Raw genomic sequence first — 16,856 nt, forward strand, 5'->3', positions numbered from 1 at the left:
AGATCATAAAGCACCTCCTTCATACAGCATTTTGCCCTTCCTCTGTTGTTTTTATGAGAGAGTTGAGCCCTGTCTATCTATACTTATGCTATCTTTCTGGAAGTCGGACCCTATAAGATCTTTTTTTTTCCTCATTACAAAAACTTACTGTAGTTCAGATGTGGAGGCCAGGAAAGAGGTTCATAGACAAGGGGATGGGGAGCAGGCAGATTACAACTCACTGCTGAATGGGGTCAAAGGGAGCAGAGTCAGCATAGATGTCACACACAGGGCCTTATGTGGGTATAGGTACCCACTTTGAGGGAACCCACCACCCCCTAGTAAATGGTGAGAGAGACTCTTGAGTGAAGTTAGTGAGGCTGAGGTACATATTAGATAAGAAAGAAACAGGTGATGGAACTCAGCTATGGCATGTTCCTTGCTATTTAAGTGTTTGCAGTCACTGGAGACTGGACACTAAAAGATGTGATGGAAGATTGCAAAACCAGAGCTCTACAGGGTGTGTGTGTGTGCCTTCCTGGAGCTGGGGCCGTCTGATAGGAGGTCTCTGGAAGATGAATACGAGTCGGATCATAACACTTCGTTAGTGAGGCAATACTGTTCTGTGGTCAGAGAGGAATGTAATGACAGAAACTTTGAGTGGTCAGATATTGTGTGAGAGAATCATGAGGCTATTTGAAGAGATTTGAAAAATGACAACAAACTAAAGTGTCAGCATCTTTTGTTCAGCATACTTGGTTGTGGAGTATGTTCATTCACTTATTCCTGAGAGTGCTGTGCAAGAACTATTGAAAAATATTTGGAAGTATATGTTGAGTAATTATACAAAGTTACAGATTGCAATGTAGTGATCCATTATAGTTCATGAGGCCCTGTATTTCTTGTTCTTTACCTGGATTTTTGCTTCAATTTATACCTTAAATGAAAAAGTACAAAATTCAAAAGAATGTATCAGAAATGGGAAGGCCAGTTGAAATGTTTAGAGTGCTTCTCTTTAAGCACTTTCGTATCTTGTGGAACCTATTATTTTACAGAGTATTTCAGTATTCCTTAGGAGTGGGGAAGAATGCCAAGATAGTACATGCTTCTGGCAAGATGCTTTTGCTGTGTGGTGACTGAGGGCACCTGCCACTATTTCCTGCATAGGCTCTTACACCACAAAAGAGTATATAAATATATTAATAAAATTCATCATGAGTTTCAGGCTTCATTTGGAATGGAAGCTGAACATGCTTACCTTTTGGAAACCCTAATTTTTAGAACTGGATTTTTCATGGAAATCATACTTTTCTGTGATCATATAATTCTTCTTTGGGCTTAGATAACCATGTGTTTGATAGGAACTATTGATGTCCATAATGGTTATGATATTCCTCTCAAATCTTTAAATCTCATCCTTTTCTACGCTGGTTTTGGCATCATGATTTTTACCACATAAGCTTCACTGGAAACTATACTTTGACAATTATGTGGTGGGACAGAAGTTTTTGAATGGACTCTCAGTGTATTGCCTACACTGAAAAGATGAAATTTGAGAAAAAGAGTGAATAAACATTTTTCATAGACCTTCCTGAAGATACACATTTTCCTGAATTGAAACTAGTAGCTAACATTTTTTCTGGGGAACAGAAATAAGCTAAGTGTTTTGGCTGCTAAGTGATAGAAGAACATTAACACCTTTAATTATCTTTCTAGCAGGAACTACTTCTGCTTTACATACAAGTTCTATATATGCAGAAAAAAAGTAAATATATGTTTAAGTGCAGTTTTTTGAGGAGATTTTAAAGTCCATATTGCTAACCTTATAAAAAGGTTTTAAGTACTGGAAGAAGTATTACTTTATCTCTTTTCTGATGTAATACCATAGACCTGAAGTTGGAATTGGTCTTTGGATCTTTTAAATAGCTAGGACTCATTTCAAAGAGCTCTTAATAGTGTGTTGTTAGCCTCATATTGAACTTTAAACATTTTTTAGAATTTGACTAAAGATCAGAATTCATAGGTTGGACCACATAAGTTGGTCAAGTGACTGACTGAAGCTGCTGAATCAGGAAAAGCCAGCCCTGAGCATGTCTGTCTACTCTTGCTGGGAGCAACCAATTTAGGGTGATTCTCCCTTTCTTTGAGGAGTCTTTTTTTTTTTATTGCTATGCACTGTTGGCATCAGTAAATTAAAGCATTTCTGTATCAGTGCAAGTGGAATATTTTAGTCTACAGGTTTTCAAATTTACTTGAATTTTAAGAATTGATCTTTATTTCTGCTGTTCACACATTCATTTTTGTATATCAAGTTCTCTTTATACTTAAATATGTATCTTGAATCTGTGAATTGACTTACTATACTTGCATTTTGAGCTGTTGAGATAAATATGATTCTTATCTGAAAAAAATTTCATTGAAGTATGTCTTTCATACACGAACATACATAAACAATAAGTATATTATAAAAGTTGTGAACTTGTAAAACAAACATGCATACCATCATACAGTGCTCCTATATATCACCCTATTATCAATAACTTGCATTGTTATGAAACATTCGTAAGAAATTATGGGGAAGCGGACTTGGCCCAGTGGATAGGGCGTCCGTCTACCACATGGGAGGTCCCCGGGTCAAACCTCAGGCCTCCTTGACCCATGTGGAGCTGGCCCACACGTAGCGCTGCGCACAAGGAGTGCCCTGCCATGCAGGGGTGTCCCCGCATACGGGAGCCCCAAGCTCAAGGAGTGTGCCTTGTAAGGAGAGCTGCCCAGAGCGAAAGAAAGTGCAGCCTGCCCAAGAATGGCGCTGCCCACATGGACAGCTGATGCAGCAAGATGACACAACAAAAAGAAACACAGATTCCCATGCCACTGACAACAACAGAAGCGGACAAAAGAACACACAGCAAATGGACACAGAGAACAGACAACTGGGGTGGAGGGAGGGGGAAGGGGAGAGAAACAAACAACAAAAATTATGAAAAAGCATTGTCAAAATATTACTGCTAACTATAGTCCATATCTTACATTTGGTGTATTTTTCCCCCAACTCACTCTATTATTTTTTTGTTCATGAACCATATAATTATATCAATAAATGGCACTTGGTATAATCACAGAGGTGTGCATTCATCACTTCAATGAATATTAGAGACTTTTCATTGCTCAAAAAAAAAAAAAAGGAAATAAACAAGAAAAAACAAACCACTGTAAATCCCATATGTTAGTGTTACTAATTTCAAAACTTAATTATGTGCTTTCACCATTTCACCATTGTCATATGCTTCACAACTTCATTTCTTCTTACAGCTGAATAATATTCTATTGTGTGTATATACAACAGTTTTTTTATCCATTCGTCAGTTTATGGACACCTGGGTTGCTTCCATCTTTTGACAATTGTGAATAATGTTGCTATGGACATGGTGTGCAGAGGTCTGTTTGTGTCACTGCTTTCAGTTCTTCTGGCTATATACCTGGTAGTGCTGTTGCTGGGGCCATGTGGCAAATCTGTATTCAACTTCTTTAGAAACTGCCAAACAGTCATCCAAAGTGGTTGTACATTCTGCATTCCTACCAACAATGAGCATTCTTATCTCTCTACATTCTCTCCAAAACTTGTGGTTTTCTGTTTTTTTTTTTTTAATAGTGTCCATTCTAGAAGGTGTGAAATGCATATATGGCTGATTTGAGGTACAGTGTTCTATAAATGTCTGTTAGGTATAGTTCGTTTATCATATTGTTTGGGTTTTCTTTTTCATTATTGATCCTCTGTCTAGGTGTTCTATCTTTTTTTTTTAAAGATTTATTTATTTATTTTATTTCTCTCCCCTTCCCCCCCCCACCCCAGTTGTCTGTTCTCTGTGTCTGTTTGCTGCGTGTTCTTTGTCCGCTTCTGTTGTTGTCAGCGGCACAGGAATCTGTGTTTCTTTTTGTTGTGTCATCTTGTTGTGTCAGCTCTCCGTGTGTGCGGCACCATTCCTGGGCAGGCTGCACTTTTCTTTCGTGCTAGGCGGCTCTCCTTACGGGGCGCACTCCTTATATGTGGGGCTTCCCTATGCGGGGATACTCCTGTGTGGCACAGCACTCCTTGTGCGCATCAGCACTGCACATGGGCCAGCGCCACATGGGTTAAGAGGCCCGGGGTTTGAACCGCGGACCTCCCATGTTGTAGACGGACACCCTAACCACTGGGCCAACTCCGCTTCCCTGTTCTATCTATTGATGCTAATGGAGTATTGAATTATCCAGATATTATTGTGGAGACATCTGTTTCTCCTTTCAGTTTTGCTAGAGTTTGCCATGTATTTTGGGGCACTCTGGCTAGGTGCATAAGTATTTGATTATTTCTTCCTTGGGGATTGCTCCTTGTATTCATATATAATGTTCTTCTTTATCTCTTATAACAGTTTTGCATTTAAAGTATGCTTTTTCTCATATTAATACAGCTATCCCTACTCTTCTTTTGCTTACTGTTTTTGGAATATCTTTTTCCAACTTTTAAATTTTTAGATACATTTGTATTGAAATATAGCATTCATACGAGAACATAAGTAAACAATAAGTGTATAGTAAAAGTTGTGAACTTGCGAAATAATCATGCCTAACATCATACAGGGGTCCCATACATCATCCCATCATCAAAATTTTGCTTTGTTGTGAAATATTTGTTACAGACTATGCAAGAGTATCATCAAAATATTGCTAGTTATAGTCCTTATCTTACAGTTGGTGTATTTTTCCTTCACCCACACCCTAATATTTTGTTAATATATTTTTATTAAACAGGTTGTGAATTTACAAAACAATCATGCATATGTGCAGAATTCCCATAAAATGCCCCTTCACCAACACACTGTACCTTGGTGAAATATTTGTTACAGATTATGAGATAATATTATCAGATTATTACAAACATAGTGTACATTTGGCACACTTTTTCCATACCCCTCCATTATCAACACAATGCATCTTTGGCATTGATGCCAAAAAATATTACAGTGTTGCTGTTAACCACAGTCCATAGGTCACTTCAGTTGTATTTTTACCATGCTTCTCCACATTCCCACAACCCTGCAATAGTGATGTATACCTGCTGTACCTCATAAAAGGACAGTCTTGCATCTGTACCGTCAACCATGATTCTCATCCACCTCTGTGTTCACTGTGTTGTTCAGTCCCTAGTTAAGTTTATGAGGCTAACATCACCCTAAGTACAAAGCCAGATCCTATAAGATTCTATAAGAAATGAAAATTTACAGTACAATTTCCTTTATAAATATAGGGTCAGAAATCCTTAACAAAATAATAGCAAATTCAATCTAGTAGTACACTAAAAGAAATATACATCATGATCAAGTGGTTTTTATCCTAGATATGCAAAGGTAGTTCAAGACAAGAAAAACAAATAATGTAAAGTAGCATATTAACTGAATGAAGGGGAGAGAACACATGATCAGCTCAACTGATATAGAAAAGGCATTCAACACATTATAGCACCCCTTGATTATATAAATCACTTTGGGTAGAATCAACAACGTAACAATATTTTGTTTTGCTGTTGACTTTTTTTTCTCTCTGTGTATCATTTCGTATAGTTTTCTATTATTGTCTTAGAGTTCTTTTATTCTTTCTTTGGCAGTGTGTCATCTCCTGTCAGTCCCATTTTGTATGTTATTCATTTTAGAAATTGTATTTTTCATCTATAGATGTTTGATTTGGGTCTTGAGTTTTTCTTTTCATCATGCTTATTTTCTTCTATCTTTTAAATATAAATATATATATATTTTAAGATTTATTTATTTACTCCTCCCGCCTCGTTTGCGCTTGCTCTCTGCTCTCTGCGTCTGTTTATTGTTACTCTCTGTGTCTCCTCATCATCTTTTTTAGGAGGCACTGGACACTAAACCTGGGACCTCCCATGTGGGAGGGAGGCGCCCAATTGCTTAAGTCACATCTTCATCCTGCTTGTTGTATCTCTCATTGTGTCTCCTCATTACGTCATCTCGTTGTGTCAGCTTGCTGCACCAGCCCATCATGTCAGTTTTCTGTCTTTCTGGATTTCTTAAGGAGGCACCAGGAACTGAACCTGGGACCTCCTATGTGGTAGGCAAGTGCCTAACTGCTTGAGCCACATCCTCTTCCTGAAATATATATATTTATATATAACAGCTGTTTTATCATCTTTGTGTAGTAATTCTATTATCTGTGACATTTCTGTACGCTTTGCATTGTTTGATCATTCCTCTCATTGTGGATTATATTTTCCTTATTCTTTTCTTGCCTCATAATCTTTATTAGATGCCAGAAATAGTAAATTTTAAGGTAGTTGGATGCTGGGGTTTTTTGTGTTCCTTTAAATATTTTTCACCTGTAGTCTGTACCACAGTTATTTGGAATTGTCACTATTCTATATCTGTCTATCTATTTATAGATAGATTTTCACTAACCTTCAATGATAGGTATCTAAGAAGCGATTGTCTAGGGTGGAGAGTGGGTGAGTATTGAAAGCAAAAAGGTCACAAGGAAACTTTCTGAGATGTTCTATATCTTGATTGATGTTGTGTTTGCACAGGTGTACACATTTGTCAAAACTTGTTGAACTTTACTTTTAAATGTATTCATTCATTTTTCTGTATGTCAGCTATACCTCAAAAACGATTTTAAGAAATCTTGACAGCGGACTTGGCCCAGTGGTTAGGGCGTCCGTCTACCACATGGGAGGTCCACGGTTCAAACCCCGGGCCTCCTTGACCTGTGTGGAGCCAGCCCATGCGCAGTGCTGATGCACGCAAGGAGTGCTGTGCCACACAGGAGTGGCCCCCACATAGGGGAGCCCCATGTGCAAGGAGTGTGCCCTGTAAGGAGAGCCGCCCAGCGTGAAAGAAAGTGAGCCTGCCCAGGAATGGCGCCACCCACACAGAGAAGTGACTCAACAGGATGACGCAACAGAAAGAAACACAGATGCCTGTGCCACGGACAACGAAGATGCAGCAAATAGACAGAGAACAAACAACCAGGGTGGGGGAGGAAGGGGAGAGAAATAAATAAATCTTAAAAAAAAAAAGATTTTAAGAAATCTATAATAAGTGGGTTAAACAAATAAAGAAGTGATATTGTCTGAAATCTGAAATTTTTAAATATATAAGCATATATATAAATATATATGACAAATATATACAAACATATATATAACAAATATTAGCAACCTGGATTCTGATTCTGTTTTAAAATGCAGAATTCTTTTCAATATTTTGCTTTCTTTTTTAAGATTTTTAAAAATCCATTTATCTTTTCTTACCCCCTTGATGTTTGCACTTGCTGTATCTGTTCATCTTCTTTGTTTCTTTAGGAGGCACCAGGAACTGAACCTGGATTGCCAAAGTGGGAGGAGATACCTAATCATTTAAGCCACCTCCTCTGTTCCCTGATTTGTTGTGTCTCTTGTTATGTTTTTCCTCTTGTGTCTCTTGTTGCATCATCTTGTTGTGTCATCTCACTGTGCTTGCCTGTCATGCCAACTCACTGTCCTGCTCATCCTCTTTAGGAGGCACCAGCAATCTCTGTTCCTTATTTTTTTACGTCTCTCATTATGTTTTTAATTCTTGTGTCTCTTGTTGCATCAGCCTACCACACCTGCCCATCGTACCAGTTCGCAATCTTATTTGGTACCGGGAACCAAACCACAGACCTCCCATGTGGTAGGCGGGAGCCTAATCACTTGAGTCATATGCTTCCCTCACTTTATTATTTTTTTTAAAGATATTTTATTTATTTCTCTCCCCTCCCCACCCCATCCCTGCCAGTTGTCTGCTCTCTGTGTCCATTTGCTGTGTGTTCTTCTTTGTCCACTTCTTTTCTTGTCAGTGGCACTGGGAAACTGCATCTTTTTTGTTGTGTCATATTGCTGTGTCAGCTCTCCATGTGTGCGGCGTCACTCCTGGGCAGGCTGCACTTTTTTCGTGCTGGGCGGCTCTCCTTACGGGGCACACTCCTTGCGCGTGGGGCTCCCCTACGCAGGGGACACCCCTGCGTGGCACGGCACTCCTTGCATGCATCAGCAGTGCGCATGGGCTGGCTCCATATGGGTCAGGAGGCCCTGGGTTTGAACCCTGTACCTCCCATGTGGTAGGCAGACGCTCTATCAGGTGAGCCAAATCGCTTCCCCTCACTTTCTTTTTTTTTTTTTAAAGATTTATTTATTTATTTAATTTCCCCCCTCCCCTGGTTGTCTGTTCTCGGTGTCTATTTGCTGCGTCTTGTTTCTTTGTCTGCTTCTGTTGTCGTCAGCGGCACGGGAAGTGTGGGCGGCACCATTCCTGGGCAGGCTGCTCTTTCTTTTCACGCTGGGCGGCTTTCCTCACGGGCGCACTCCTTGCACGTGGGGCTCCCCCACGCGGGGGACACCCCTGTGTGGCAGGGCACTCCTTGCGCGCATCAGTGCTGCGCATGGCCAGCTCCACACGGGTCCAGGAGGCCCGGGGTTTGAACCGCGGACCTCCCATATGGTAGACGGACGCCCTAACCACTGGGCCAAAGTCCGTTTTCCCCTCACTTTCTTAATGTATAAAATGAGGTGGTTAGGTTAGAAATTCTTTGTATCTGATTATTAAAAATGGAGTTAAGTTAATAAGTTCAAAATCTTTTTAAAATGATCTCCATTAAGTAATTACGTTCTTTTTCAGAAATCTACCTGCCAAATCTATAGAAGAGGCTTTACGTCACCGACAAGAATATGATGAGATGGTGGCTGAGGCTAAAAAACGAGGTATAAAATATAACTCCAAGTCGTATAAATAATTTAATGATTTTGTTTTCTTCAATGTTAAAAGGAAGATGGATGGTAAATTTGATCAAATCTGTCTTCAAGATGATGCTGAATTCTTATTTTTCTCTATTATTTTTGTAACTAAATTGGTTGTTAAAGAGGAATAAGATGTTATACCAGAATTTAGTTTTTATGCAAGTATTTTACAAAACTAATGAGAGGAAGGACAACAGACTATATGAGGGGTACCTTATATTTATTTCATAGAACCTGAACTGATATTATTTTACTTTATAAATGAAGATTTTATTCACGAATTTGTGTATTACAGGCTTTTTGATATTTAATAATTCAATAATTTTAACATTTTGAAATAATGTCCCATATAAGTATGAGAATATGATTTGAAATGAAAATTTACTTTTGTTACTTATGAAATCTCTCCAGAGTACCAGTTGAATAATTTGGCCAGGCACACACATATATAGTGTAATATTTGTGCATTTGCACATTTATTCATTCAGTCCCTTTTCTCACTAAAAAAATAGCACAAGGGTAATTTAACGGTATTTATTCACTAACCATTGTTTGTTCAAGATGAACATGCATTTTTAGAAAATATTACACAGCTGTACCTATCTTTAGACCTATACTTTTTTAACAAGTGATATTTTTTCCTTTGACTTGAATTGAAGTGAGTGGAATATTATAGTACACAGTTCTTACTTTGTGGCTTTATTTTGGAAATGAAGTTTATTCTTTAATTTTAGTGTATACATATATCAGGGTATGTATTAGGTCAGTTATATTGTCTAATAGGCTTGATTATTTAAACATTAGTTGAGTTTACTATACAGTATTTGAAATATTTCTAACATATCCAGTAAATTTTTAATGACTCTTAACATTGACTTCACTATTTGACTAATATTTAATATAGTTATTGATAAGTAGATGATCCTAATAACATGATATGATGGAGATAACACTGAATTGTGAAATCAAAAGACCACAGCTTTAGGGCGGTGGCCTTGGCCCAGTGGTTAGGGCGTCCGTCCACCACGTGGGAGGTCCACGGTTCAAACCCCGGGCCTCCTTGACCTGTGTGGAGCTGGCCCATGTGCAGAGCTGATGCACGCAAGGAGTGCCCTGCCACACAGGGGTGTCCTCCGCGTAGGGGAGCCCCACGCGCAAGGAGTGCGCCCCGTAAGGAGAGCCACCCAGCGCAAAAGGAAGTGCAGCCTGCCCAGGAATGGTGCCGCACACACGGAGAGCTGACACAACAAGATGACGCAATAAAAGAAACAGACTCCCGTGCCGCTGACAACAACAGAAGTGGACAAAGAAGAAGACACAAATAGACACAGAGAACAGACAACCAGGGTTGGGGGGGGGGGGAAGGGGAGAGACGTAAATAAATGAATAAATCTTAAAAAAAAAAAAAAGACCACAGCTTTAATTCTTTTTGATACTACCTAGAGTAGGCTAATGTTAGTTTCCTCATCTGTAAAATGTGGAGTCAGGTAGTCTAGATCATTGATTTTAAAGGCCTTTCCACCTGCTCCCCCTTTTTTTAAACAATAGACCTTTCTCCCAAGAAATCTTACAAAGAATCTGAATACATTTTTTTTTTTAAAGAGGGGAGGGGGACTCTGCTTTCTTTGTCGTTTGTCCCTTAAGAAAGTTTCTGAGACATATGTGAAAGAATTTGAAAAACATTTTGGGTAGCCTATGTCTGAAGTCCTTATTGGTTCTAAAATTAAATAATTGGTTTTTTTTTTTTTTAGAAGGTACCTGGGATTGAACCCAGGACCTCATACATGGGAAGCAGTCACTCAACTGCTGAGCTATATCTGCTCCCCAATGTGAGCTGGTTTTTTCACTTGTTTGTTTTGTTTGTTTGTTTTTAGGAGGTACGAAGAATTGAACCCCAGACCTTGTATACAGGAAGCAGGCACTACATCTACTCCCCTATAATTTGATTTTTTTAATTTATTTTTATTGTGGTAACATATATACCATAAAATTTGCCATTTTAACATTTTTAAGTATATAAGTATTTGGTATCAGTGTGTTGGCTTATTACCATCATTCATTACCAAACTCTTGTTAGCACCCAAAATAGAAACTTTGTGACTAATGCTGTTATAAATAAAAGCTGATTTTTAAAATTGAAGCATATCATTCATACACGAACATATGTAAGCAATAAGTGTATAGTAAAAATTGCGAACTTAGAAAATAAACATGTGTAACATCATACAAGGATCATGTACATCAACCTTCCACCAACACCTTGCATTGTTGTGAAACATTTGTTACAAGTTATGCAAGAGCACCGTCAAAATATTACTAACTGTAGTCCATATACATTTAGTGTATTTTCCCCCCACCCACCCTATTATTTTTAAAAATACATGTTTATTACAGGGGTTATGAACTTACAAAATAATCATGCATGTGCAGAATTCCTATACCACGCCTCTTCACCGACACACCACATCATGGTGGAATATTTGTTATAGATTATGAGATAATATCCTAAGACTACTACCACCAACCATGGTCCATAGCGAACATTTGGCATACTATTTCCATACCCCTACACAGTACATCTTTGGCATTGGTGCAAGAATATTACAGTATTGCTGTTAACTACAGTCCATAGGTCACACCAATTGTATTTTTCCCATGCATCTCCACATTCCCACCACCCAGCAATAATGACATACGTCTGCCTTAGCTCCCAGCAGGACACTCTTGAATTTGTACCTTCATCCACAATTCTCATCCACCTCTGGGTTCACTGTGTTGTTCAGGCCCTAGATTTTTCTATAACTTTCTTCCAGATGACATTTACATCCCTAGACTACTCTTTTCAGCCACAATCCCATTTATAAACCAGCTGTTACTCACTGTAATATGTTACCATCAACTCTATAAATTTCCACACTTTTCTAGTCAAGTTAATTAAAACTACTACATAGTTTAAGGATCAGTAGTCCTCAGCCCATCTCTTATCTCCTAATAACCTATATTCTAGGTTTAAACTCCATATGTTTATTCTTTGTATTTAGTTCATATTAATGAGACCATGCAATATTTGCCATTTTGTATCTGGCTCACTTTATTTAGCATAATGTCTACAAGTTTCATCCAGTTATCATGTGTCCCAATTTCATTTCTTCTTACAGCAGCATAGTATTCCATCCTATGTATGTATCACATTTTGTTTGTCCCTTCATTGATGGATGGACACTTGGGTTTCCATCTTTTGGCAATTTATAACTTGATTTTTTTTTTTAAAGATTTATTTATTTCTCTCCCCTTCCTCCCCCCCACCCCCACCCATTGTCTGCTCTCTGTGTCAACTTGCTGTGTGTTCTTCTGTGCCCTCTTGCACCCTCGGTGGCATGGGGAAACTGCATCTCTCTTTTTTATTATGTCATCTTGCTGCTGCATTAGCTCTCTTTGTGTGTGATGCCACTCCTGGGGGTGGGGGCGGCACTTTTCTCATGCAGGGCGGTTCTCCTTGCAGGGTGCACTCCTTGCGTGGGGCACGCCTATGTGGGCACCCCTGCATGGCATGGCACTCCTTGCACGTGGCAGCTCTGCGTGTGGGCCCGCTCACCACACGGGTCAGGAGGGCCTGGGGATCAAACCCTGGACACTCTATCAGCTGAATCATGTCTGCTTCCCATAACTATTGATTTTTAATTCACTTATTTCTGTCTTTGTTTGAGGAATCTCTTGTTCCAATATTGTGACCTTTGATTTCTGGAGGGATATTGTTCGTATATGTTTGTTAGGGGAATTTTTATTTCAATCTTACTCGTAAAGTAAAATACCACACTAAAAAGGTTCAGTTTAACAGTGCCTTTGGCAAAATAATTTTTTTATGTCATGGTTTATGTCAGGGTATTCATATTCCCCCCTATATAAAAGGATACTAGTTTCCCACAGTTAGTTTTCACATAGTTATTCATGGTGCATTTCAGTTCATAGATTGATAACATATAAATAGGGTATAGTAATATACTTAAAGAATTTTTCTGAACTTTGCTCTATTTATTTTTATAAGGTAGGAGATGTTACTTTTAAATTGTTAACTAAGTTAATATTCTGTATCTTTTTTTCTCTGCTCCCTTCCTAACTTTCCTTGTTGTTATAAGAATATTTTTTTTGAGAAAAGCCTCTTCTGTAGATTTAGGTAGAAGTAGAAGGGGTTTTTTGTTTTGCTCATTTATATTGAAATAATTTTTGTTTAAAACAGAAATTAAAGAAGCATTTAAAAGAAAAAAAATAATGAAGGAACGATTTAAGCAGGAAGAAAATATTGCAAGTGCAATGGTAATTTGGATCAATGAAATATTGCCCAATTGGGAAGTAATGTAAGTAAGCAGACCTTTTCTGAATTCCAGTTTGTTTCCAAAGATCTCATGTTTCCAGTTCTATATATATATATTTTTATTATTTCCCAGCATGTATCTTATACTTGGGCTAAATTATACTCTTAACCAATGCCTGAAAATTTCCATACTTATCTCTGTGCCTTTGCCCTTATTGACTACCCTCTATGCCTGTTAAAATCTTACCCATTCTTTGAGACTCCTCTGAAATACCAACTGATCCATTAAGCTATTATAGTCTCCTCACTTCATGATTTCTTCATTCTAACACACCGTCAATTGTAAGATGTACTATGTATGTAATAGCAGGTTTTTGGAAAAAAAATATTAAAGTGTTTATGTACATTCATTGTAAGATGTATTAAATGTTAAATATTAAAGTGATTTTTAAAATGTTTCATAATCAAGGAAATATGGTATATATGATCTTTCCCTTCTGAAAGTGTGCCATTGTACTTTGAGACTAATGTATCTCTTGCCTTACTTAACCTCTTATTTTTTCATAGTATTTTTGTACATGCCTTATCTTCCTTCTAGACTGGAGGAAAGGAGGTATCTTATGTTATGGCTAGTGTAGGAAAAACATCGGGAATTTTGGCACAGTATCCAGATATTATATTAGGATCTTTACGTATGTTATCTAATTTGATTCTTAGAGCGTTTATAACATACATATTTTTTACCTCCATTTATGGGTCATAGAGGTTAAGTGATTTGCCCAAGTTATACCTTTGGTGAATGGTTAAACCAGATTTGAACTCAGGTCTGTCTGACTCTAAAGTTCATACCCTTCAGCAGACTACAGTACTGCCTCTCAAAGACTAGGGTCTTACCCTTGTAGATACTTTGTGATCTTGTTTTTGGTACTGAATTGGCAACATATTTTTATGTCCCTTTTATCCTGTTTTCTGGGTAATTGTCCACATATTTCTGATCTTCCATTCTATCCTTGTATTAGTAGAAGCTATGGAAGGCAGTTCCTTTAAATTATCATTGTGTCTCTTTAGGATAAAATATATATATACACACACACACACACACGATATATAAATATATATATGATATATATACATCATAGGCTTGCAAGAATGAAACCAAAGGAAAGAATGCATCATTTCCATCCTTTCTGTATTCTTAAAATCATTCAGTCACTTGGCCATAGACTCGATAAACCATCATGCAACTAGACTTTTTGATATAAAAAGTAATTTTGTCCTTTTTTCTCCCCCTTTAATTCTAGGCGTAGTACGAGAAGAGTTCGAGAATTGTGGTGGCAGGGATTGCCCCCTAGTGTTCGTGGGAAAGTTTGGAGTCTAGCTGTAGGAAATGAACTAAATATCACTCCTGGTTTGTATTCTATATTCAGTTACTCCCACATATACAAATAGCTATCTCCAGACTTACAAATCAGATTAGTAGATTGGCCATTTAAAATGGCATTACCAATATATAACGTCATTTATAACAAGCATGCTTCATCTCCCCCCAAACCTGTTATGATTTAATAAGTAATATACTGTATTTCATAATATATGAATAAGGTGTTTGGTATTTCCTTTAGTTCACAACTATTAATAATATTCTTGGCATCCAAATATCGTAAGTATAGGTAATTTCAAAAAAAATTTCTGGAGATTCTATGTTGCAATGAATGAATAAGTATATACAAGGAAAAATAAAATAATCTTGTCATGGAAAAGTTTATCCTTTATCCAAAATACATAAGTACTGGGGGAAAGCTAGAATTTTTTTTCCCTACTGCTCTACTTAAACCAATCCTTTTTGACTCTTTTTTTAACTAAAAAAAAAAATTTATTTACATACTCATTGAAAAAATATTAAAGCAATCATAAAGTACAAATAGTCTCTTTTCTTTCATCCATCCAAATTCCCACTCTCAATCATACTATAAATACTGTTAACAATTTGGTATATGTTCTTCCAAACCTTTTTTCTATTCATATAAAAAGTATGTGCCTGTATATGATAATTTTCAAGACTTTTCTCATTTCATTTTCATTCTTTTATATTTTTTCCCACAGAAAGGAGTTTTTGCCATAATATTATTCTGAGGCTTATTTTTTTACTGTATAATTCAGACATCCTTCTATATCAGTATATACAAATCTACCTCCTATGTATTATAGCTGCAGTATATTCCACAGTTGACTATATATAATTTCTTTAATCATCTTTCTAGTGGTACATAAATCAATGACCTTAATCTTAAAACAACATCAAAAGTACTGTTTTCACCCTTCAAATTTGAAAAGATCGAAATAAATGAGGATTACCCATATAGAGCATGCCTGAAAATAATTGGAAATATTTATTGAAAGCTTCAAAAAAACATAACCTTTTACTTAATTATTCTGGTTCTAAGAAATTTACTCTAAAAAATTAATCAAGGCTGGGTGCAAAAGATTTTCTATAAGGATGTTCTTGGCAGCAGTAGAATTACATATAATTGGACAGAATTTTAACAAAATATAAATTTTATATTTAGTCTTAAAAGGGATGAAATCTTTAGATAGCATCTTTGTGTGTGTGTTTTTTTTTTACTTTTTTCTTTATATGTGATTTTCTTTGAAATTGATTTATAGTAAACATGTTAACAGATTTTTTTTCCGTATAATTTTATTTTTAAGGAGTTTTAGAATGCAGAAAAGTTACATGGAAAGTATAGGGGAAAGAAGAAAAAGTATTGGGGATTCACATATGCTCTATTCCCTCCCCCCCACATTTTCCCCAATTAATAGCATATGATATTAGTATAGTACATTTGTTACAATTGATGAACAACTATTGAAGCATTGCTACTAACCAAATTCTGTAGTTGTGGTTTACACTTTGCACTGTACAATTTTATAGGTTTTGACAAAATGTATAATGGCTTGTATCCGTCATTGCAGTGTCATACAGAACAATTCCTAAGTCCTAAAAATGCCCTGTTGTCCCGTTCCCCTCCACGCAGAACCTCTGGTAATCACTATCTTTAAATCACTGTTACAAGTTCTTCTGTTACTCTGAAATTAGTAAGTCTACTTTGGTCTGTGGTTGCATTCCCCTTTCAAGTTTGTTCATTCCTCAATCTTGAGATTTTGGGATGGTGATGTCTCCTCTGCTTCATATTGAAAGGGGGCTTAGATTCAATGGAGCAGATGGATGGGACTGTCTAGCTTGCAGTCGTAGAAAACAAAAAGACAAACATTGGTTGTTTTTTTTTTTTTTTTTAAGTTTTAGAAATAGAATTTATAGGAAGAATTAAGAGTATGAATTTAACCTTAAAAAGTCTAGATTTCTACGTAATTTAACTGTTCTCTCCAAATATAAAGAAATGTTTCTTTTGCCTTCTGTGCTTGGAAAAGATAAAGAAATATTTTTACCTTGTAGTCAGAGATTTCAGTTAGATTTTTTAAATGTTAGGGTTGTTGAATATATTGGAATTGTTTAAACGCTTAGGAATCAGTTTTACATACAGGCGAGGTATGGTGGCTCTTTGAATTTTATTTTGTTTACTGTTTAGTTTTGTTGTTAACCTTGGCTTTAGAATGTGAGGTAGCCCCATCACGTAGACATTAACATATTGGTTAGATTGATGTTAGCTTTTTTTGATGGTGTAATCAAATGTTTCTTTTTTAAGCTCTAATTTGTAAAGTTTCATAATATAACTGGGTCATTTATTTTCAAAGTGATTT

General features: G+C 36.9%; 1 protein-coding gene and 1 pseudogene across 1 annotated transcript in view; both read left to right on the plus strand.

Annotated features, from left to right (window-relative positions):
- Positions 1 to 16,856, plus strand: part of TBC1D12 (TBC1 domain family member 12) — a 143,182-nt gene that overhangs the window by 94,552 nt on the left and 31,774 nt on the right. Inside the window, exons 4-6 of the mRNA XM_058298800.2 lie at positions 8,667 to 8,749; positions 13,023 to 13,140; positions 14,399 to 14,505. Of these exons, the coding sequence (XP_058154783.1) occupies positions 8,667 to 8,749; positions 13,023 to 13,140; positions 14,399 to 14,505 (308 nt within the window). The remainder of the gene's footprint in view (positions 1 to 8,666; positions 8,750 to 13,022; positions 13,141 to 14,398; positions 14,506 to 16,856) is intronic.
- On the plus strand, positions 693 to 1,551 carry LOC101439022 (methylsterol monooxygenase 1 pseudogene; annotated as a pseudogene).

Source organism: Dasypus novemcinctus, chromosome 6 (genome assembly GCF_030445035.2).
Source record: "Dasypus novemcinctus isolate mDasNov1 chromosome 6, mDasNov1.1.hap2, whole genome shotgun sequence".
Classification (NCBI taxonomy): domain Eukaryota; kingdom Metazoa; phylum Chordata; class Mammalia; order Cingulata; family Dasypodidae; genus Dasypus; species Dasypus novemcinctus.